The 26,039-nt window shown below is 38.4% G+C and overlaps 1 protein-coding gene across 1 annotated transcript in view; it reads right to left on the bottom strand.

Moving 5' to 3' along the window:
- LOC139445556 (transient receptor potential cation channel subfamily V member 6-like) overlaps positions 1 to 26,039 on the bottom strand; it is a 79,413-nt gene that overhangs the window by 13,341 nt on the left and 40,033 nt on the right. Inside the window, exons 4-11 of the mRNA XM_071226702.1 lie at positions 24,929 to 25,084; positions 21,372 to 21,526; positions 13,971 to 14,114; positions 13,314 to 13,395; positions 12,168 to 12,283; positions 10,973 to 11,089; positions 9,648 to 9,755; positions 8,476 to 8,627 (exon numbers count right to left, since the gene is read on the bottom strand). Coding sequence (XP_071082803.1) covers positions 8,476 to 8,627; positions 9,648 to 9,755; positions 10,973 to 11,089; positions 12,168 to 12,283; positions 13,314 to 13,395; positions 13,971 to 14,114; positions 21,372 to 21,526; positions 24,929 to 25,084 — 1,030 coding nt within the window. The remainder of the gene's footprint in view (positions 1 to 8,475; positions 8,628 to 9,647; positions 9,756 to 10,972; positions 11,090 to 12,167; positions 12,284 to 13,313; positions 13,396 to 13,970; positions 14,115 to 21,371; positions 21,527 to 24,928; positions 25,085 to 26,039) is intronic.

The raw sequence follows: 26,039 nt of genomic DNA on the forward strand, positions 1-26,039 counted from the left end.
GTGTCCGGGTCACCTGCGTCTACTCGATGATCAGTCAGGGGCATCGATTTACGAGACAGTATGCACAATCACAATGCAGGAAGATGTAACAACGCTCCTAAAAACATTGCATATGGAATGTCATAATGACATGCAAAGAATATTACAAATGCAGTCAACAGTTTGTATGAATTATTAAAAGGCTTTATTTTTTGTTTTATAAGGGGAACTACTCATTCCTTTGAAAACTTTAATCATCATGATTAAAGAACTGAATACACACTGAGCATGACATATCAAAATTACATCAAAGTATTTAAGAGTTGTTCTTGAAATAGAAAAATAATTTATCTAGTGAAAGCTCTTTAAGCTTTCGCAGTTGTATGATTTCTAATAGATAGAAAGCTTATCTTTCTTATGTGATCAACAAAGAGATGGATGACACACATTTAGAGTTGTTGTTTTACATCCAAAACATGCATATGCTGAAATGAACAAAGTCTAGTTCACATGCCTTTTACGGCAAGCATGGGTTGCTGAAGACCTTTTCATACCAGCTTCTTCACGGTGCACATGCATATGAACACATCTGAGACCTTTCACAACAATTTCCAAAAATTTAGCTCATTTCTGAAATTATCCATATCCTGTGGACCAGAAAGAGCCGTCATCCATCTTATCCTTTAATTATATTTTCTATCAAGAACATCTGAAATAGTAGTTGAGGACACATGCATGACACACAGATGGCCAGGGTCATCAAAGGCACGTGGCAATATTGTGGTCTTTCGACATGGGCATCACCTTTTCAATTTTTCGGTTTATGAATTGATTGCCAAATTTTCAGCTGTTCTTCATAATAATAATGAATAATAATTTTAAAGGACCTAGACCTTTGAAAAACATGCCACTGCCATTTGAAGAAGTGAGACTTATTGAAATATCCATTGTTGTGCAAAAACCCGAAAGGTGACCTTGACATTTGACTTATATTGACCAAAAACATTTCAAACAAGGGCCCTCCATTGAAAAGGGTATTAGCATAACTTTGGTAATTAAAGCCTTGATCTTTTTACAGAAAATACAACCAACAGCAACAAATAAACAACTTGCAGTTTTAAAACCTTCCAAATAATTCCCAGGGATACTGCGATACCTTCTCCAAATACAGCAACTGGCGGCAGAGGTTGAATTCTGACAAAACATTAAAGCATCCAGTCTTGTATGAGCTAATTTTTCATGAACTTCGGCAGTTTCAATTGGCTAACACATCTCATTTACATTTTAGGGGATTCTAGATATTTGGAACAGAAAAGAATTTGGTTGACTGACAAGCCTCACTTAAAATTTTGACAAGCAATAATAATAGTGACAAGCCTTCGTGGACATTAACAATCACTCCGTGTGCAGTGAATATGTATACTGTGACACACTGATTTGGCACTTGTCATACTGCAGATGCTGTACTGTGTAATTAGGAACGCATGCTGCACACATCGCTTGCATGGGTATGTTATCATCACCTACATCAACACCGCCACTGTGCAGACAATACCTGCATCCCACTGTACCTAACAAGACAACAATGAATGCTTATGGCATCCAGATCCCAATGTCAAATAAGCCCGAGTAAATAGTGATTACTGTATTTCCTCTAATAAGTGCCCAATGCTTCTTGTTTGTAATAGGTTCCAGTGAGTGAGTGAGTGAGTGAGTGAGTGAGTGAGTGAGTGAGTGAGTGAGTATGGTTTTATGCCGCTTTTAGCAATTTTCCAGCAATATCACGGCGGGGGACACCAGAAATGGGCTTCACACATTGTACCCATGTCGGGAATCGAACCCGGGTCTTCGGCGTGATGAGCAAACACTTTAACCACTAGGCTACCCGACCGTCCCTGTAATAGGTTCCAAACTCAGCATGTAATGGAGGCCCCGTGTCAATATTTCAACAACGGTTTTGCATCAGCTACAATCTCATTAAAATCAGACCTTAGTTCTCGCTACCCCGAAACAAAGACCTGAAGACATCCCATTAGGGGTCACGTCAGAACGACATTTCATCCGACCTATGAGAGCATCGCTTACCAGATCATGAAAGTGACAGTCGGAATGTGATCTCTAATCATCCAACCTCGAAAACTTTAACACAGGGTATTCCGAACGATAGTTACAGGTTTAACGACTGAATCCATACAATCTAGACCATCTATTAGCCATTCCAGAATGTTCTTTTGTTTAGGTTTCAAATTTGTAATCGAGAATTTGTCAAAATATGTTTTGAAGCGTAGTCGCCAATTTGAAGAAAGCTGCCTTCTGATTGGTCATTCTGTTGGTCGGTCAACGTTTGTCAAGGTCGGTCTGACGTGACCCGTAATGGGATGTCCTCAGATCTTTGTTTAGCGGTAGCTAGAACTAGAAACTGATTTTAATGAGATTGGCATAAGCTACAGTCACCACATGTTCCAGAGTCAAGGGAGATAACTGACTATTTTTCACAAGGCCATCAAGACCAATCTACGAGCCAATGGCAGGGCACTTGCAGCGGAAGTCCCAACCCCAGAGAATGTATATACCAGATCCCCTACAATCGAGATACTCTCAGACCCCTGAACACCAGACTAACAGAACATCAGGCCTCTGTCAACAAACTAGACCTGAAATCCGCAATTTCCAAACGCATCAAGAACCAAGGCCATAACATCTACCGATAACAACGACTGGTCACAAAGAAAACTACAAGAATTTTAAGCCATTGACATCAGGAGACACCAGCCAGCCATGAACCGTGACCAGGGAACCATATCTGCCCAGTGCTTGGGACTTATTGCTTTGAAAATTGTCTGTGCTAATTATCAAGCTGGCTTCCATTTGTCCATTGCCATATCCATCGCTTTTACCTATCACTGCTAATTACGCCCTGCCTCCCGTTTGCCCATTATTGATTACTTATTATCAATCAGTGATAATTTAAGTCTGGGGCCCCGTTACTCAAAGCGATCTTAGCGCTACGATGATCGTAAGCCTATGTTAAAGTATGGGAGTTACGGTCACCTTAGCGCTAAGATCGCTTTGAGGAACGGGGCCCTGGCTCCTAGTGGTTCATCGCGATCTCCCATCCGCGCCAATTAACTGTCAAGTATTGGCTTCCATTTGTCCATTGCTAATCACCTGTCAGTGCCAATTAACCGTTAACGTTATCCATGTAACATATTTTCACTACAATAGATTAAACCTACTCTACAACCTTGGAACCTGATGTACAACCCTTTGAAAGGAATAAAAAATGACAATTTTTGTTTTTTTTAAATTAAAAAATTAACTGTTCACGACTTCCCTTGCTAAGTTTTCCTCTTTATCTTATTACTGTTGTTGTTCTTACAGGTACATATATATGTTCTCTGTTTCATAGCATTTGTTCACCTCATGAAGGAGTAAGTACATACTGAAATGTTGTGTTCTTCATAATAAAGAAGTTGACATCCATAAATTCTCTTCCTCAGGATTTATATTGTAATAAAACGGGTCTTACCTCGCATAGTGTATCAAATCACTTGAGAAGGTTGAATAAAAGAATATTTGGAAAAATATCTGTCGACGCCCAGTTGGTGGTACACATGCTTTGCAAATCCTGAAAATGACTGAAATCTGCTCGGCAGTCGCCATGTTGGTAATGAACCATACAATTCCGTTATATTTTTCTTTGGACTATGCATAGACTCATTAAGCCAGCCAAAACATGTCTCAGAAATTCCAGTCTAGTTTGACAAGGGTGGAAACTGGACTTTTATATTCAGTTAACTCCCTTGCTTCAGGAAGATGCAGTCCCAAATAAATTGACATACAAGAGAATCTTAAGCATCTGTTCATCCCAGGGAGAAGTAATTTTAATCAAACATATGCAGCACTTCTTCTAGAGACTCGGCGTTTATTAGAGATCCAGTGTTTATTGTGTAGTACACTGCTTTGTACCCAGTGCCTATGGGAGCTGTCTATTAGACACTGGCGCTTAGTGGAGGAAATACGGTAGCAGTCTCTTTTCGGCAGAAAACAGGAAACACAATCAGATGGCAAATCTCTTTACTTGAGATCTGGCTGTGTCAAAGGTTTTATGAAGACATTTTAAACAGCTTTGATTTATAGGAAAACCTGTCAACTCATTCTCTTTGCTTCTTGTTTCCCCTGGAAAACATACAACAGTTCTAAAGATGGGTACATATAAATATTTATATTAATATTTATATAAATATTTATATATATATCATATATGTTTGTGCTTGGAGATCAAGGAGACACTTCATCATCAACCATGAACAGATGCTAACGTAAAGGGCTTTAGTCTTAAAAAATGCAGCAAACCTCTCTTAACCATTATAATCCATAAAATGGGCATTTTAAGAATGACAATGATGCATTTAAACAGAAATGATCCTGTGTTCCTAAACAGATATGCAGAAAAAAATCTACTTTTTAAAGTATGCAAAGAAAAATAAACATTCGGGAATATCTTTGTATGTAATAAAATATTTTCAGAACAACTCATTACAATACTCTGTGCCTACCACATATTGTCAATGATTAGAAAAAATATTTGCTTCACATCATAAACAAGCATAAAGATTCATATTTCAATTCATGTCAGGGTGTCTCACTTCAACACCAATCTGACAGGTTGGCCTCACAACATAGTAAAGCCTATGGAGTTGTCATGGACTGCTCCTGATTGGCCAGATCAGTTTGATTGACAGTTGTGACGAGCGGCTAGAGTTGTGAGATTCAGGTAGCCGGTGCATGTACATATAATATTGGTGACTTGGTGTCTTGTGAAAGCAGGCGGACATTTCAACAATAGAATCATTCAGTACTCCTACAGTAAGCACATCCTGGCGATAGGCTTGAATTAATGATTCATTTCATTAATAAACATAAACACAAGAGAAAAATTTTGAAGATGAAATTATCCAATAATAAGAGACAAACTTAAGTCAGAGTGTGTCAATACATTTATTCTAATGACAAAGGCTTTTGTGACAATCTCATTAAAATCAGACGTAAGTTCTCGCTATTGCTAAACAAAGATTTGAGGACATCCCATTATGGGTCACGTCAGAACGACCATTCATCCAACCAATCAGAGCGTCGCTTACCAGATCATGAAAGTGACAGACGGAATGTGTTTTCTAACCATGCAACCTCGAAATATTTTACAGAAGGTATTACAAACAACAGTTACGGTTTTTATGATTATATCCATACAATCTAGGCCATCTATATGTAAGCCATTCCAGAATGTTCTTTTTATCAGTTTTAAATTTTTTAATCGAGAATATGTCAATATATGTTTCGAAGCGTAGTCGCAAATTTGAAACTAGTGTCGTAAAGCTCGAGAAACCTGCCTTCTTATTGGCTAATGTCGACGTGACCCGTAAAGGGATGTCCTCAGATCTTTGTTTAGCGGCAGCGAAAACTAAGATCTGATTTTAATGAGATTGGCTTTATCCACTTTATATAATCAAAGTATAGCTGACCAGTGTAGAGGTGTTTCAATTAATCAACTGTATTGATGTTCAGTCGATCATACGGAATGATTAACAGATGAGAATATTAACAAAGTTTTGATCGATCTTGAGTGATACTGGATTCATGGGAATGTTTGTAAAAATTTTGATCACAATATTTGATTCACATTGAATTGTAGGTTAGGTGACAAAATAGAAGACTAAAAACTATGCTTGATCATTAGACAATTACCACGTTTGCTTCATTGTGGTAACTAATGACAATATGGTATGGTTAATCAACTTCTGTATTTCAACTGTAGCTACATTTCCCTTCAGATTCTGAGACTGTTGTCATCACCCGTTTAAAAACAGTTTGCGTTAGAATCTTCACCATTCAATGAAGAAATAAACAACAAATGGGAGTTGTTTATCGTCCGATAAAACACTGCAGGGAGAATAAACTATGAGGGGCACAATACCTTCATATCTTTTCCACTTTTGGATGCAATGTTTGGCTACTTTGTTTGTCTGCGTAGCCGAGCTACATTTATTGGGAAAAACTTACGAGACAATACTCTCTAAAAAATAATGTTGTGCAATATATGACATCATCAAGTTGCGAGTGCATATTTAAATCTGCAGAAATGACGTCACGATAGAACATAGCTGGTTAAAAGTAGTTGCTATTCAGTACTTAAAAATCTTGTCTCTAACCAATAACAGGTTTGGGGGATCTACCGGTATTCTAACCCAGAATCCACACCGGATTAACAAGTACCATTTCTCTCGTAAATGAAACAAGAGTTTGCCACTAACATGGCTATATCCCCCGCCCTTGCTGTAGAATTTATGACATAATTAAATCTAAACAAATCCTAACCTTTTTTAACCGAGGTGGAACTTGTCATGGAAATTGTAAAAAAAAGAAGAGTTTGGAACCTAAGTCCATCTTGTTGCCATGGAAAAAATTCTAAAAAGCAAAAGGCACCAGTTCAGCATGTACCTGACAGACCTGCAAAGTTTCATGAAAAAATATTGAACGGTTTATGAGTTTTGCCGAAACGTGACGTACGGACGGAGCCCGTCTCTATATACAAGTTGGGCGGGGGATAATCACAAAGCAGAAAACTCTCCGCAAGAACATCACAAACGTGAACTCTAAGCAGTGTTAGTAATAACATCACAAACGTGAATTCTGTGCAGTGTTAGTAATGTCCAAAGTTTGGCCATGTGCACACCATGTGAATAGCTAAAGTTTGAAAGGCAAACATTTCATTCAGTGCTTCAAACCAAATGGTCACACCAGAACAAGTGTCAAAGAAGAAGATTTGTACCTAACGAAAACTGTAGAAAGAATACAGCAATTATGACAGCAAATCTCCGGAAGTCATTGACCACCATTGAAAACATCATAACAACATTCGGGCCTAGGAGTGTTGATCCCCTGAAACAGTGCAGCAGTGGCTTGTTAGGAATCTGACCCACAATACATGGGCTCACAGAGGTTTTGTTTGTTTGTTTGCTTGTTTGTTTGTTTACCGCAACACTCAGCAATATTCCAGCTATATGACGGCAGTCTGTAAATAATCGTGTCTGGAACAGACAATCCAGTGATTGACATCAAGAGCATCGATCTACGCAACTGGGATACGATGACATGCATCAACCAAATCTGGGAGTCTGACCACCCGATCCCGTTAGTCGCCTCTTATGACAAGCATAGTAGCCTTTTAGCATGGGTTGCCGACAACCTATTCACAGAGGTTAAATGTAGCCAACAATCTCCAGTAAATCTTTACTAAACAAAAATACATCATTATTACATTTGGGGATGTTGTTTGGTTGGGAAGACTGAGCACGCAATTTTATAAAATATCCCCCAAAATATTCATGATCAGTATATAATTATATGTTCAGTCATGAGGGGAAAACTGTTTCAAGTATAAATGGAGGGAAGGCTGGATGATTTATGAATCTCCAAGGCATTAGCTCACATGGACTATATGCATCCCAGAGTTATCTCCCTTGTATGTGTGTGGTGAAATGGGGCTTAATGTCACATGCTGAGCGTCAGGCAATTTAAAACAAGACCATGTTATAAAAGTGTGTTAGTCAGGGATTGAATCACAGACCTTTCACACTGGCATCAGTGTAAATAATAGTGTAAATAATACTGTGACTCCTCATTAAGGGATTAACTTGAACTCGATACATCAACGTGATGATGAACCTTGATCCTGACTCTTTAGAACCCTTGTATGTTGGTCTGGCCACACCAAGATCGACACTCTGCTTGTATCCAACTACAGATCACTATGCATATAGTACAGGTACAATTATTGGTTCATTTGAATTTGGGGAAATTGTAACAATAATACAATCATAAAATCTATGAAAGCCCCCATAAACACAGACTCTATTCCACAAATGATCTTGGCGCCTATGCATATAGTACAGGTAAAATTATTGGTTCATTTGAATTTGGGGAAATTGTAACAATAATACAATCATAAAATCTATGAAAGCCCCCATAAACACAGACTCCATTCCACAAATGATCTTGGCGCCTATGCATATAGTACAGGTAAAATTATTGGTTCATTTGAATTTGGGGAAATTGTAACAATAATACAATCATAAAATCTATGAAAGCCCCCATAAACACAGACTCCATTCCACAAATGATCTTGGCGCCTATGCATATAGTACAGGTACAATTATTGGTTCATTTGAATTTGGGAAATTGTAACAATAATACAATCATAAAATCTATGAAAGCCCCCATAAACACAGACTCCATTCCACAAATGATCTTGGCGCCTATGCATATAGTACAGGTACAATTAATGGTTCATTTGAATTTGGGGAAATTGTAACAATAATACAATCATAAAATCTATGAAAGCCCCCATAAACACAGACTCCATTCCACAAATGATCGTGGCGCTGAGACGATCGTAACCTAGATTTACATGAGTCACATCAGTCTGTCGGTTACCTGGCAAAGAAGAGCAGGAAGAACCAGGATCCCGGTATTGCTATGATGAGGAGGATGTCCTCCACTGTGTTGAGCTTCAGTATTCGGAACGGAATACACAACAGTATTAGCAGAGATGAGATCATATTCACCGTCTGTGCTGGAGCGTGCATCTGGAATCAAACATCATGTCGATCACACATACGTATACAGCAGACCTCCAGACTCTGTGTATTTGGGTAAAATACGCAAAATAAGTCACCATAAGGCTAAAAAAAATATAATAGTCTTGGTTCTCAGGCACCGCCCACAACATCATAAAGTCTACCGCACGTTTCATTGTTATTTCCATTTTTCATTTCAATTTTTTTCTAAAATCGTCATACTAAAAAACAATGTGATCCTAAATAGGCCGCAGTTACTTCCCTTTACTGCTTTACTGCTGTACTGAGCATCTCGTGTTATGGTCATGGCTGCAATGGGAGTTTGTATGCTTGTTTATGTGGGGAGGCCTGCACTATATTTTCAAAAGTCATTGTCTAAGAATAAATTCTTATATTTTTTAAGCCTTATCCAATTAATTTTGAACTGCTTGCGTACAAATATGCATGAAAATTTAAAAAAACCACCATGGCATAACAACACTACGAGTAATTACCCAATGTTGCCTTTCCAACTTGCGTACCGGTATTCCTTTACTAGTATTTATTTAAAGGCATCATGGGGAGCGGTTGGGTAGCCTAGTGGTTAAAGCGTTCGCTAGTCAGGCCGAAGACCCGGGTTCGATTCCCGACACGGGTACAATGTGAGAAGCCCATTTCTGGTGTCCACTGCCACGAAATTACTGGAATATTGCTAAAAGCAGCGTAAAATCATACTTATCACTGGACCCAAGAGAGTAAAATATATTGAATACCCAAAGAACACTCTCAATACCCCATGTGAATGATAACATTTGTGTGAATACTCAATAGCTCAAAAGATTATCTGTACCCCTACGCAATTATGAAAGTCTCACTGCCTAATCCATTTAGTCGCATCTTAGGACACCCAAGGTTGCTGGGGACCAATTCTAACCCTAAATCACCTCTGAGTAATATGCAAGTAGAAATAACATGAGGACGTCTTATAAAAGTCGGATAAAATCACCAAAGTTCTCCAATTCTGACCCAGAATCCCAACGATGAACTTACGCAGTTCCTGATGAAAGGTTTGAATCCTTGAGAACCGATGGAAATCCCATCCACCATGATAGCACTGAAACACCCCAAACACACCAGCACCTCGGCTATGTACCGCATCTGCAACATCACACACAGGACATGTTCTATATATCTGTTTTATATAGTAACCATATTAAGAACAACTTTATTGGGTAAACGTGTTTGAAGTTTAAATTCACAAGTATTCTTGGTTCCAGAATGTTGTAAAACCTTCATGTACATATTGGTCTTAATATTTTCCATTGTATTTTCCTATAAAAAATAACTCACTTTATTTGATTCCTTTAAACTGTAAATATGTCACTGTAATCATAGATCAACATAATTTTGCCATCAATATTCTCAGACAACGTCACATCAACACAATCTCTGTTTTTTGGTTGGAGACAAAAATAACGCTTAACACACCATGTTTGTCACCAATAAGTCAACAGAACCTCTGTGCCTGCATAAATGTTTTGAAATATTCTACACGAGAAAAAACAAATTCAAAAGCTTAATTCCTTGTATTCCAAAATCTTTAAATCCATGTTCAAATTTCATACAACAGCATGTTCGGTAACAAAACTGCAGTGGATAGTCAAAGGGAGATAATCCAATACAATTTATTTCAGCCTCCATGGACACACATGTCGAGAGACGCAAGACTGCCAAATGTGCATCTGTATCAAAATAATCAGTGCAATCCAGCAAGTATTTCATTGCTATAAGCTACGCATGACAACTGCGCGGATGTATGGCACCTTATGACCTGAATTGTCTTGTACACAACACTAAGGGGATGTACGCGAACGTTAAGCCTGTATCTACACACCCTGCTGTTGATACACGTAACATTTCATGAATTCAGTATTTTCAGTTAAATAGTTTTGTGTGACAACAAGATCTATCTTGCGACATCAAACTCCCTGTCAGGGTCAGCTGTGACGTGAAGGCAATGTCATATCAGAGATTATTATTTTTTTTTTGCTGTTCAGCGCCGCACTCCGCAATATTCCAGCTATATGACAGTGGTCTGTAAATAATCAAGTCTGGATCAGACAATGCAGTGATTGACATCAGGAGCATCGGTCTTCGCAATTGGGATATGATGACTTAGTCAGCAAGTCTGACCACCTGATCCCGTTAGTTGCCTCTTATGACAAGCATAGTTGCCTTTTACGGGAAGCATGGGTTGCTGAAGATCATGCTGACATCATACCAGCTCATTTTTACAATACTGCGACTGGCCAATCACATAGCTAGATTCTTTAACTGGTATACTGACCATGTGTCCTGATGACCCCCCAACTCACAATGTCAATGGTCCCCCTGAAGCCCAGAAGTTGGGTCCCCTCCGGCCGTGTGTAGATGATGACGCTGATCAGCGCCAAGTGTATGATTGCTATCACCAGTCGCAGGATGAACCGACTCTGAAGATGACAAAATATATAATGAAGCACATACAGACCAAATGAGAATCAGTTAAGGTGGAATAAAAGTTGACGTTTTCATTCCTAACCAAAAGGTCGTGTAAAATCCTGACATAGAAACCCCATATTTCTATTGGTGTTTGTTTGTTTGTTGTTCTATACCACTCTCAGCAATATGACAGGTATATGATATATGATGGCGACCTGTAAAGATCTGTCTGGACCAGACAATCCAGTGACTGATATTATGAGCAACGAACCACGTGCTTGGGTACGACGACACACAATCAACCATACCACCAAGTCCGACAACCTGACTGATTAAGTTGCCCTACACAAGCATATGTAATTCTAACCAACACCCCATACAGGTGTATTCAAGAAGTGACTTTTTCTTTCAAGAATTGAAGGGTCTATATGATCAGAAACTGTGATTTTGTATTTATAAGTCCAAGGTGATTAGAAAGGGGTTTACTCAGAAATGTGGAAGTAGTCTGTCAGTGTTCACATAATTCCGAGAATAGAGTCTCATGAAACATGTATGAACACCAGATTGTGTCTCTCATCAGGTGGAAAAGCTCAAATCATGTTTTGGTTTGGTTTGATTTGGTTTGTTGTTTAACGCCACACTCAGCAATATTTCAGCTATATGACGGTGGTCTGTAAATAGTCAAGTCTGGACCAGACAATCCAGTGATTAATATCATGAGCATCGACCCACGGAATTGGGATCGATGATATGCATCAACAAAGTCAGTGTGCCCGACCACCTGATCACGTAAGCCGCCTATTACGACAAGCATAGTCACCTTTATGGCAGCATGGGTTGCTGAAGACCTATTCAACCCGGATCTTCACGCTTCCTCAAATCGTATAAACTCCACACTAACATTGGAATATTCATTGTTGTATTCCAGGATATGTTCAGATGTGGTATTCCAGTGTATATTCAGGTGTGGTAAATCACGGGATCATGATGTATATCTATTTATCTCCATAAATGTTCTGACCACACAACACATTAACCCAATATCTCTTGACAATATATCTAGTGAGAGCCTGCCACACATGTCGTTACCCTGGCGAATGTCTTCCACTTCTCGTCCAGCAGTTGTCGTATGACCCCTCCCTCCAGCATGTCCAGGTGTTCCTCTGTCTCACCATTCACAATGATCATCAGCGCCGAGTTCCAGTCTACAAGACACACCTCCATCATCATCATCATCATCACCTTCGTCATCATCATCATCATCATCATCATCACCACCCCCTCCAGCATAATCACAATCATCAACTTCATCATCACCATCTCCATCATCTCCAACCACTAAACACCATGTAACAGTGAAGAAAGCATCTTCCAATTGCTAGCCCACTAGCCTAAGTTTAACATAAATACCCCCACTCAGACACAGTATACTGACTCTGAGCAGACCAGTCTTGTTTTAGAACCTTAATGCCCAATGCCAGGCAGGGTAACAACAAGAACCATCTTTTAACTTCTTTGGGTATGACGCGGCCGGGGATTGAACCCCAACCTTCTGCTCTACCACTAGACCACAGAGGTGGTTCTGTCTTTGGAAGAAGGAGCCTATCAGTTGGGGACATGCAACAAGTTCATGTCTCTTTTAAATTCAAATTGTAATCCCTCATATTACTATGTAGACATAGTATATACATACAGATACATAAATGCAGATGTAGACCGTTGCGCTTGTAAGAACGATGAGTTGGCATCCTTGATAACGCAGTGTATCAAATCAACAAATATACTAGGCAAAAGAAGTTAAGGACCACCCAATTCTTTCATATTACTGTAGGTAATCTGTGATGCCTTGACAGATTAAATATAGTAATATGAAAGAAGTGGGTTGTCCTTAACTTCTTTTGAGTAGTATAAGATAAATGATCCATTCACTAACTTCTTTTAGGAAATGACGCCACCACCATCGCTCCTCTCTCTATTACATATCAAACAATTTCTCTCGCTTGAGAGAGTATTTTGATTGGATGGCTAACAAAGATGTTGTGGTGAATAAGTCCAGGGCCCCGTTCCACAAAGCGATCTTAGCGCTACGACTGTAGTAAGTCAATGTTCAAGAATGGGAGTTACGATCGACTTAGCGCAAAGGTCACTTTGTGGAACGGGGCCCAGGGTATTTATCATAGAATGGCAAGAAAATACCCTGGATAAGAAAGGATGACTATAAAGATGGCTAGTTACTTGTGTCTCCCTTGGGGCCTATAGAGTCCAGGGACGTGAGAGGGTAGGCTGAACACAGGATGTTGCTGTACCGCCACAGTTCCTGAAACAAAGCACCGCCATCAGCACACTTGACCAATCACCACACAAACAGGGAATACAAGACAACGGATGGCATCTGAGTTGAACATCCGGTTGGATATTCGAGGTAGAACACGTCATAAGTTTTTCCTGCAGACTTGGGGCTAAAAATAAAAAATTGGTGTCCCGGCACTGCGACTTGGTTGAATGTGTGTCATCATACCTTGATGGCATGGATGGTGTTCATAATATCAATCACTGGATTGTCAGGTCCACACTTTACTTAAAGGCTGCTGTCACATTTTTGCAATACTGTTTAGTCCAGCGTTAAACAAGAACAAAAATATCAAAACAAAAACAACTTCCATGCTGTACAAAGCTACTCAGTCCAGAACAAACCCCAAGGTCATAAACCCTTCTCAAATACAATTTCATGCTCAAATCGGGACTCATGCTCAACTCAAAACACAGACTCAGTAAACAAAGGTCATAAAATACATGACTCGTCGGAGAGAACATTCATAAATTGTTAAGATCGGAAACGTCTTCTAGAATATGAATAGACGGCACTTCAAAGACATAAGAGTTCTAGCTCACCAAACTGTCCAACTCCAGCATTTCCTTGAAGATGGTGTGTCTCCCGAGTTTGCTGGCAAGGGTAAGGGGAGTCAGGCCATACTTGTTCTTGATGTGGGTGTTTGCTGGGCGTTCATGGTGACACACTGCATAACGGTACATGGTCTGGAAGCAACAAGCAGTACCACATATTCTACAAGCAGCTCGACATATGGCAATTGATTTAACACTTAAAGGGGCACTAACCTCTGGCTTCTTCCTGGATGCCTGACACTGCCAGCCAGGGCTCACTTAGTAAGCTGCCATGAGTCGATTTGCTCGCTAATGCAATTAAGAGTAACAAGAGACTGTAAGGACAGCGGTAACATACTTTCAGCCAATATATATATACACTTTTCTGACATTGATTGGTTACCTGTGATCATGATTTCAGTATTACAAAGGGCACATGTTTATTAATTTCTTCAACCTAACCAAATGACAAAAGGAATGGTAGAAGCTCATCGGATGTCGTTATTTTGAAATATCCCTGACGGTTATAGATTAATAAGAAAAAAGTATCCCCGTTGCGAAAGCATTTTCGAATTGCGTGGATAATACGATTACAACCCCCTTGTTGTCATCCATGTTTCCTGGTATAACCTTACACCCGCGAATTTGTCGTCATTCACTTGATGCTCCATTAATAAATTTGTTACAAATATAACTAGTGGCAGCACCACTCAGATTACCTGACAAAGGTTCCCATTTGGCATTTCTTGTGTCTGGGGTAATTATTGAATCTAAATCCAGGTTTGAAGTGGAGTGAAATGTATGTTATGTAATATGCACGTGACAGCACAGCAAGGGATCAATGATCAGCTGAGTTACAAAAAAAATATGCATTAACCAAAGGGTTAACTGAAAATATGGTTTTTGATTAATCACGGTCATCTAGCATAGTGAATTTGTCGAAAGTAAGTGTTTGCATGTGTGGGTTTACTAAAACAGACAGAATACACCCATATCCGAGGGATGTAATTGCGTTATAAAAAATTGCCGATGGAAAAACAACATACTTTGTTCAAATGATTTTCGGTAAATATGTTGATTGATTGCTCATTGTTATCTAACTCAGCGGATTTTTTTAAAGAACCGTGGACATCATGAAAACAGTTTCAGCTGACCAATGTGCCTTGCAGACATATGTGATATTGTTCCTTTATGTGTAAATTTACGGATCCATTTCTCTACCAAGGTAACTGGCTAATATCATACATATTACCTTGGTCGGTTGTAATTACGATATTTGCATTTTGTTTTCATTTATTTGCTGTAGCATTGAACAGATTCATTCTTGTTCCTCTACGTTTTTGTTGGGAAGTTCTTTGTTGCGAGACAGAAAACACTAAGTCGTTGCTTTCACAAGCCTTTTAGTTTGTAAGCATGTATGTGTTACAGTCAGTGTGTAAAATGTGATTCACTCAGGAAAATTATAAAATGTATACCGGTAAATTAAAAAGTAAGAAAATAAAAAGTAAGAAAATAAAAAAGTAAGAAAATATCAACATTCTTTGACTTTCAAGTAGTTTTAATCATATCATTTTCAGTAACTTAAGCATAGGAATGTTTGGAATTTATTATCATAATAAATAAATGGACATATTTTTGAGCCAATTTGTAAATTAACTGAATATATAGGCATTTAATAAATTGCCTAAGTGAAAATTTTAGTCATTTTACAAATTGACTACAACATATATACACACGATAAAATAAGCAATGCTCAGGTGAAATATCTAGTTTGTGTAACAATTTTTTAAGTCAGAATAGTGTAAAGGAATATCGCACAAAACCGAGCAACTGACTTGTCAAAACTTTGTCACCATAACCGATGCTACCCACAAAGATACCTACATTTCCTTATTAATTCCAAGACAAAACTGTATTCAATTTTGTTGACCAATGAGGTGATTCACACTTATACTATCAATAAAAGGGACAACAGCGCTTGTGGTTGACACAGCACAGGTCGCAAATTAGTCAAGATTTCTGGAATATTATCTGGATATCCATGGGAAAAACACAATAACAACTTAGGCAACAACCAGTCCTGGTGAATTTTCAGAGATCAATGCCCCTCTAATACCTCATGATCTGTTTTTTTATAAGAGACAAGGTACTTTTACAGTCTTTCATTCAAAACATACAATTTCTATTCTCCCAAAGCAGCAAAACATTTTTTGATATGTTATCAGTGTGTCCAGCATCCCCAGCAATACAACCTAAAAAATTGAAACTTAAGGCAGAAATATTCCGTTCAAAAGAAGTCAAAGAATACTTGATTCTTTCAAATTACTATAATTAATCTGTCACGGCAGGAACAATTAACTAAAGTAATATGAAAGAATCAGGTGTTCTATAACTTCTTATGAGTAATATATTTTCGAAATTAATTTTTTCTAAAAAGTACTAGAATATGAAATGATCCGTGCCATATTCGAACCAGGGCCTGATAGAGTACAACATTGACATTTTATTAGTTTCATCGATTTTCATTTAGTTTAAGTTTCCAGTGAGTGAGTGAGTGAGTGAGGGAGTGAATACGGTTTTACGCCGCTTTTAGCAATATTCCAGCAATATCACAGCTGGGGACATCAGAAATGGGCTTCACACATTGTACCCATATCGAGAATTGAACCTGGGTCTTCGGCGTGACTAGCGAACGCTTTAACCAGTAGGCTACCCGACCGCCCCTTTTAAGTTTCCAACAAAGCAATCAATCCTGAAACCAGTGATTGATTATTTTCATGATTTGATTGATTATTGCACCCCCTTTAACTGTCCCACCAAAATGATATAAAAATGTCAGTCCATAGAGTTAAATATATATGACATTTTTTTATAAGAAGCACATAAGGGTAAAGTTTTGTTTATATTATTATGTCTTAGTGAACATTATTTTAAAAGTTTAAGATCAATTTTCTTTCACCAAAGTAACATTAGAATACAATTCTGAGAGTGCCGACCCATTTATTATACCTGTAGTGTGAAAGTATTTGCAGTCATGCTTGTTTATAAGCATCTGAACATCAGAAACCTCGACATGACAATGAAAATGAGTGAATCAAAGTCAACTGAGTGCACACTGATCCCGTGGGTGAGGTGAGGTGAGGTGAAATGCGGTTTAACGTCACGTCCAAGATTGTTGCACTTATATAGCAACGTGCATTCACGTGTGTGTGTGGCTGCTTGTACTAGTCCGGACTAGTATGACACGTCTGGGATCGAACCCAGACCTTCCGCTCTCCAGGCAGCGCTCTACCACTAGACCACAGAGGCGGTCAGTGATCCACTGACCGGAGTAATAAGATCTATCATGGTCTAAACGCATATAAGAAGTAATAAACTGGAAAGTGTCCTATTCAACTTCATAATTTAATATAAATTCATACTACATGGTGTCGTTTTTGTATTAGGTAAATAGTGTTTTGGGTAAGAATGCATTGTATCAATTTATGAATGGCAGTAAAATAGTTTTTGCTGGGAGACCTCATTTGCATATTCATATTTGCAAGATACCATGCCTTATCGGATTGCACAAACATCGATAACATGATAAATAATCTTACAAGTATGTTGTGATATAATATTGTACCCCATTAGCTCTCATAAACGCATTTGAACATTGATGTATTGTGTAAGCAACAATAACATCAGGAAGAAAGGATCGGTTGGGAGTATTGATATAAGTTGGCATCATGCTAATATTTCATTCAAAATGCCAATGACATCCATCAGGCATAACAACAACAGGTATGAAAAACTCATATTCACCACCAGTGGAATGTTCTATATTGACCGCAAGTCCCTGACCACTAAAGCCACCTGGGACTTGTTCTAAAGAGTCAATGACACTGAATATAAAACTGATTAATACGCTAACTGTCTAGTACCTTTAGGCATCCTAGTAGAATAGTACGATGAGAAGATAGCTGGGAGCAATGGGTATTTTTGGATACAGTGGGGCTTTTTATTTCTTTTGATAGAATTAGAATTCCAATTTGTTGTCATGGTAACTGGAAAAAATACAGATGTCCAAAATTCCTAAATAGAAAACAGAGCTCCAGATAACTTTTTGAGCAATTGAGTTTTTACTCTAGTGTTTCTATCTTATTTGGGTTATTACATTTTTCATTGGGTAACCAATAATTTTTCATTCATCTATTCATCACTCTATTGGGGTTTTCCAAAGATTAGTCAACATTTTAAGATTTAAAACAAAAGAAATAATGTTTTAGATGTATATAACTGTTCTAAATATATAGCCTTGACTCGGAAAGTAAATTAGCTTGTAATTGTGTTTCGGAAATTAGCTCCAATGTACGCATGCTGAAAAAGCTTCATTGGATATTTACGCATGCTGTTTTTATACATTTGAGTTTTTCATTAAATGCATACATTTCTGTATGAAAGTAAATTGAACGAAATTGGGTTTTAAATATTTTGGGAGGGTAAATACACTGCTTATCTGTAGCTCTGAGAAAAAGGCACCAGTCCATATCATATAGATAGACTGATATCTGTGGAAAGTTTGATCAAGACTTTGGGTGATGCTCTGGAAATAAAAACTAAAGGACGGACAGCACAAATTCCTTCCATAATAAGGCCATACATTTTTTCTTTTTTATTTCTCGGACACACTTCGACAACGGGTCCTCATCGAAAAGCAAAATAAAGATGTTTCAAGCAAATCTTTAATATATTATACAAAGTAATAAAATCAACAAAAATATATCTAAATGTTGCCAAACTGACATCTAAGTTATTATTTCCATTGTTTTCATGCGATTGCATGTAATGTAAATCAAATGACATCTCGGCTTTTGTCGCTTCGATTTCTTGGCTTGGACACAATGTTTTTAATGCCAAAATATATGCATAAGACATCTTTGTCACAGCTCGTAACCTTGCACTATAGATATATTTCCATGAAGTTCCATGTTTTTGATAGAGATCGTGATTTCATGCTTAAAAGGTTCAGAATGACATGATTTAACCCAAACCATTGTCAAAGTCTGACAATTATGATACATGAGGACAGTACCGTTGCTGTAAGTTGATTGGCTGCCTTAGGTGCTTAAATTTGCCCAATCAGGAATCTTGTAACAGATTATGTCGGCGAAACAATACAAGATTTTTTTTATGTATACTGACATGGCCTTCGACGTACGTGTTATTCATACGAAGCTTCGAAAACGGAGGTATTTCCTCATGTAAGGGAGCGGACAGCCACTCTCATCGGGAAATGGGTGATGACTGATATTATTTGTAATTCTTCTTACAATAACGTTCCGACTATATAAACAAATGAAAATAAAAAAGAAATAGGTAAGTGGATTTTATGAAATCTTATATTTGCCGAAAATCATGAAATTTTCACTTCATTGGTCCTTAATCTGGACGTCATGAATGTTTTAGCTTGAATTATTTTAATTTAAAAAATCTTAATTAAGTTGTTAATGAATTATTTAAATAATGTAATACACATAATTTTCATATTTATAAACAATAGGATTAATTAGACCTTTCAAATAGTGTATACACCAATGTAGTAGAAAAGATGTTTTACAAGCGGATAATTTCCTTGATAAATGTTGGCTTCATCTATCACACAAGAGTCTCTGGGAACTTGGTGTCACAGCAGGAATCTTCTGGTTGGCTGGTATTGAAACAGTTAATTGTCGCCAATGCTGCCAAAATAGCGGCGTCTTTCATGCATTTCCACCTATGAATGCTGCATTTGTGCACAAGCTTTGTGCCAAGGATATGATAAAATGTTCTTGAAAAATTGAGTTGTTTTACTTTTGAAACTCCAGAACATTTTTTTTATACCTACCTATCTTTTTAGGACGTAATTCAAGTAAAACAAAACTCTGACGCTTTTTTTTTTTTAAATTGGCCAACCTCACTTTTGAAATGAGTTTGAAATCCGTAAACCAAGAAATAAAAAAGTGTCGCCTTATACAATAAAACATGTTATATATGAATTCCATATCTACCATCAGTGATTTAAGAGGCCACCTGCAGTTTTAAATCCACATCAGAATGACTTTCATAAAAATAAACAAATGATTGACATTTATTTTTACTTTTATTTTGACCGACCGTGTGGAAAAGCTTGAATAAATCTGCGAAACATAAAAATAAAAATGTCTGGCCCAATTGTTCACAGGATATTTTATCAGTGGCACTGGGAGCATTTATTTTCTCTGTTGTTACAATCATGAATAAAAAATGAATTAAGTTGGATATATGCATAGTACATTGAAATGCTCTGAGTAGTACATACACTTCGCTCTTATTTTGTTCTGGGAAACCCCAACAGTGAGGTTTTTAGTCCTTGTGGTAATTTTTTAACTAAACAGGCTCATGTACTTTTTTTTATCATAAACTCACTGAAAATTTAGAAAAACTGTGATTCAATGAATAAAAAAGCGTATAGTTGACAAAGTCATCTATATCCCACGCCCATTTTAACACGTTATGGTCCCTAACCAGGTAACTGACCCAACATTTCTCTTAGCCCATGTCAAAATAGCTGCAATGAAAATTCTAAAATAAACATTTCTAAAACTCCTTAATATCAAATGGCACTAGTTCAGTATGCGCTTTATATATAGACATGCAATGTTTGGCAAGGAAATATTTAACAGTTTATTTGTTATACTCCTTAAGTAAACCAATCCTATATTAAAACTTAAATCCAACTTGTTGTCATGGAAACATAGACAATAAAAATTTCTAAAAGTGCTATATATCAAAAGGCACCAGTTCAGTATGTGCCTGGTAGACATGCAAAGTTTTGTAAGAACGTATTTAACAGTTTTTGAGTTACGCTCTGGAAACGAACACCACCCCTGTAGAACCTAAGTCCAACTTATTGCCATGGAAACGTGAAAAATAAAAATTTCTAAAATTCCTAAATAGCAAGAGGCACCAGTCCAGTATGTGTCTGGTAAACATGCAAAGTTTTTGTTGGAAAGTATTGAATGTGTTTTGAGTTATGCTTCGGAAACAAACTCTACCCTATAGAACCTAAGTCCAACTTGTTGCCATGGAAACGTAAAAAATAAAAATCTATAAAATCCCTAAATATCAAAAGGCCCCACGTTTTAGCATGAGTCTGACAGACATGCAAAGTTTCATAGAGAAATATTAAACGGTTTCTGAGTTATGCTCCGGAAACGATTTCGGGACGCAAACACGCACACACGCATGCACACACGGACGGAACCCATTTCTATATCCCCCGCCAACTTTGTTGGGGTGGGGGATAATAATGAAGTGACCTTGTGATATGATCTACTGAACAGGTGACATGTTAGGTAATTGTCTGGTATCACCTGCTGGATCTATTTCTGATCGTGAGTGTCTATTTACCGGCTGGTCTGCTATGACAACCATATGCAGAACTGTGTTTCCAAATGAGTCCTGGAGGTTTGGATCAGCCTTGTGCTCGATGAGGTAGTCGTAGATGTCCGGGTGGCAGACACAGGCAGCGAACGCCAGTGGATACTCTCCATAGTATGCATAACCTGTAATAGAAATCACATTGGCTACAATCATTTATCAGTGACTTCCAAGAGACAAATGTCAATAGGACATTTTCATGATTTTATCAACTTTTGATCGACATTCTGTATTACTTTACGGGGCATGGGTGGCCCAGTCATAAACGCCCCAATTCGCTGCGCAGAGTTGCGTCCCTTGGGCACATCAGAAACCTGTGATTGTGGGTTCCAATCCCAGATCACCCTGATTATGTTTCTAGGTTTGTCAGCACCATTCACGTTCTTGTGGGTTTTACCAAGGTGGTAAATGTTGGAGACCTGCATCACTTCAAGCTTTTCTCCCATATACAGCTGGCATGCTGTTATATAACTAGAATACTGTCCAAACTGGCTTTAAACTCACTCACTGACTTCATATTTTAACCAAATTTGTCAAAATCCTTCAGATGACATCTTGGACGACAAACAGTTAATGTCCTACAAAATAAACATGAGACACCCTGGATCTGTGTTCAACTTCTTAGCTATGTATTGTAACACTGTGACATGATGAATTTCAAACAAATTTTCCCAATTAAAAATTCAAACATAGTTTTAATTGTTTTATGCAATGATCACACACTCTGAAGAAGAAGAGCCTTTTGGAATTGGTTTGAACTTTAAGATTAATTATTGGATGGAAAAAGGAATTTGTGACCAATAATTTATCAATTGGGACTGAGGCTAATAATAACTGAAATAGAAAGGTACATAAATAACGTGAAATTTACTATGCTCTGAACCCTGACGGGGTAAAAGATGAAAAAATTCTGTCATCCAGTTTAAGATAAAAGAAAGCTTTGTTTTCAATATTCCCTTCTACTCCAACTGACTTTGACATAAAAGACCTGTGAAGATCCGTGGTAGAATAGGTCTTCAGCAACCCATGCTTGCCGTAAAAGGCGACTATGCTGATTGTAAGAGGCGACTACAAGGATCGGGTGGTCAGGCTCGCTGACTTGGCTGACGCATGCCATTGATCCCAATTGCGTGGCTTGATGCTCATGACATCAATCACCGGATTGTCTGGTCCAGACTCGATTATTTACAGACCGCTGTCATATAGCTGGAATATTGCTGAGTGCGGCGTTAAACAACAAACAAACAAAAACTTCTGTGATCCAATAAATGAAAAAATATCGGCTTAATCATGACATGCCATTAGTTAATTAATGTGATAGGGATTGTTAATTCCATCAAATGATGGACCTGGCACGTATTAGAGACCCAGATTTACTTTTTTGGACAAAGCATATTACCTGGGGTCAATTAAATAATGGCATGTATTGGATGCTCGGCATCTCATCGAGGAAATATGCTATATTTGAAAAATAGTTGATCACAAATGGTACAGATTCATACGTTGGAAACTGACAAATACTACACCATTCACTTAAATAAATTTATTGGTCCATTAACACTGACAAGCAGGCTGATATTTAGGAGATAAACATACTGTGTTTTCAAAGTGGAGCTAGATTATCTGTAGATTTAACAGCGCTAAATTGAATTTGAAACCGAATGCACAGCGTTCAATGTGACGTAAAGGCTTTGACGTGAGAGTCGTATATAGAAAAGCGCTCAATTCCACGCTCTCAGTTGTCCCCAAGTCTTAAGAACATTCTCTTTGTTGATTTCTAGAGGCTTTTTTTACATGAAACTTATTGCCACACTTCCTTTGAATATTGTAGTAACTGCAACTTTCCGTTTTTGTAACCGGTAAATGTAGATATAAATATTTAAAAATGCCTACCAACAATGACTGAAAAAAGTATTATTTTATGGATATTAAATTTCGGGGTTATGCTTCCGTCAAACTAGCTGTTTCAATCAGAGGGGGTTTATTGTGATTTAATAGCCTCTGATTGACCTATCAGAATTGAGTAATTTCCAAATTCATGGCTCCACTGATAAACTTCAGTCATAAAGAGATGGAGAAGTCTGAATCACTGTCCAGTGGTATGTAAAACCCTACGCATGTGGTGTTTTGTCATTTAATGCTGCAGTCACCAATATTTCAGCTATATGATGGCAGCCAGAAAATCAGCAATTCATGGAGCTTGTCGTAAGAGGCGACTAACAGGATTGGGTGGTCAGGCTTGCTGTCTTTGTTGATGCGTGTCATGGTATTCCAATTGTGTAGATCTATGCTCATGATTGTCAATCACTAGTTTGTCTGGTCCAGACTCGATTATTTACAGACTGCCATCACATAGCTGGAATACTGCTGAGTGTGGCATTAAACAACAAAGAAAGAAACACCTTTAACTGTATAAATGTATTGGGCTATTAGAGTTCTACAAATTGTAGGGCAGAGTCACAATGTAAAGGGGCGGTCGGGTAGCCTAGTGGTTAAAGCGTTCGCTCGTCACGCCGAAGACCCGGGTTCGATTCCCGACATGGGTACAATGTGTGAAGCCCATTTCTGGTGTCCCCCACGGTGATATTGCTGGAATATTGCTAAAAGCCGTGTAACACTACACTCACTCACTCACAATGTAAAGGTTTGCGGCAACCAGTGTTGACAATCCACTTATCAAAGTCATGTACTTTACGCCAGCCACGTTACTGATGAACAAATGACATTCATTGATGTGCTGTCAGTTGTTTATGGCTAGTACAATGCCACACACATCCCCATTGTCATATTCAAGTCCACGGTTGAAAATCCCAGGCATACATTAGGTGCTAATGGTTCACTCTGCACGGACAGGTTGGTTGCTTTCATAATCACTTTCAATATTTCTCGATGTTTGTATTGAAAGCAAAACCTGAGACTTAGTGTTATTGCTTTCATACAACATTCGGGACATTTGTATCACCTTCCCATCAACAGAGGGTTTCAAAACTTGGATCATGACATTAATCATTGGCGGCATCAGGCAGGACTGTAGGGAGACATTGTATCAGAGTTAAAGATCTGATTGTAATGAGATTAGGCGATCTGGTCACGCTCGCTGACTTGGTTGATGCATGTCATCGTATCCCAATTGCGCCGATGACGTCAATCACTGGATTGTCTGGTCCAGACTCGATGTTTAACAGACCGCTGTCATATAGCTGGGATATTGCTGAGTGCAGCGTTAAACAACCAACCAACCCAATTGCGTAGATCAATGCTGATGATGTCAATCACTGGATTGGCTGGTCCAGATTCGATGATTAACAGACCACCATCATATAGCCAGAATATTGCTAGGTGCAGCATTAAACAACCAACCAACCAACCAACCCAATTGCATAGATTGATGCTGATGACGTCAATCACTGGATTGTCTGGTCCAGACTCGGTGTTTTACTGCTGTCATATAGCTTGAATATTGTTGAGTGCGGCTTTAAACAACAAACATACAAACAAAACTCACAAATTTAGCCCTGGCTACTCACCATCGTAATTTGTCTTCTTGCTCTTACTCTTTTTCTGGTCTTCAGGCAAGAAGAACCGCCCTGTGGCTCGCTGATTGACTTTAGCACCATTTTCAGTGAGGATTTTCACCCTCTCGAAGTCTCCCTGAACCACCGCTATATGCAAGGCACTTTCACCTGAAACAGAGAAGGAAGTTTCTGGAGGACCATAATCACATCTAACAGATGCTCCAGTGGTTCCTGGGGTCACGCCTGTACCTCATCTGAGCCACCGTAATTTGCTGTGCAGAGTTGTGTCCCTAAGGCATGCCACAAACATATGATCATGAGTTTGAATCTCCGTTCACTCTGGTTATGTCTCTTATCATACCTGTCTTGTGGGGTTCATCAAAGTGATAAATGTCTGACACCTGCCTCACTTTGGGCTTTCCTCCCACATTAGTCTAAAATGCTTTGACATAATGGAATACTGTTCAAAGAAGATCCGGGGTAGAATAGGTCTTGAGCAACCCATGCTTACCATAAAAGGTGACTATGCTTGTTGTAAGTGGCGACTAACGGGATCGGGTGGTCAGGTCGCTGACTTGGTTGATACATGTCATCGATCCCAATTGCGCAACAAACAAACAAACAAACAAACAAAAATTGTATCCCAATACGATCACTGGATTGTCTGATCCAGACTCGATTATTCACAGACTGCCATCATTTTGCTGGAATATTGCTCGGTGTGGCGTTAAACAACAAACAAACTGTTCAAAGTGGGCGTTCAACCCAACTCACTCATTTGCTCGCTCATACTAGTTATTGCTCTGTGTGACATGAGAAGCAGTATTTATATTCTCAGTCCTTAAAGATACTGAGAATCACATTTCCTTTCAAAGGCTCTTGGTATTTTTGATATCCTTTGATTACATGTTTGCGGACAACTATGTTCATCCCAATCTCATTAAGATCAGATCTAGGTTCTCGCTGCCACTCAACAAAGATCTGAGGACATCCCATTACGGGTCACGTCAGAACGACCTTTCACGAACTTTGACTGACCACTGAAATGACTAACAAGAAGTTGACATCAGCCAATTAAAAAGTAGCTTTCTTAAGCTTTGCGGCACTCCTTTCAACCTGGCGA

This window comes from Haliotis cracherodii, unplaced genomic scaffold (genome assembly GCF_022045235.1).
Source record: "Haliotis cracherodii isolate W230 unplaced genomic scaffold, xgHalCrac1.p SCAF_6, whole genome shotgun sequence".
NCBI lineage: Eukaryota > Metazoa > Mollusca > Gastropoda > Lepetellida > Haliotidae > Haliotis > Haliotis cracherodii.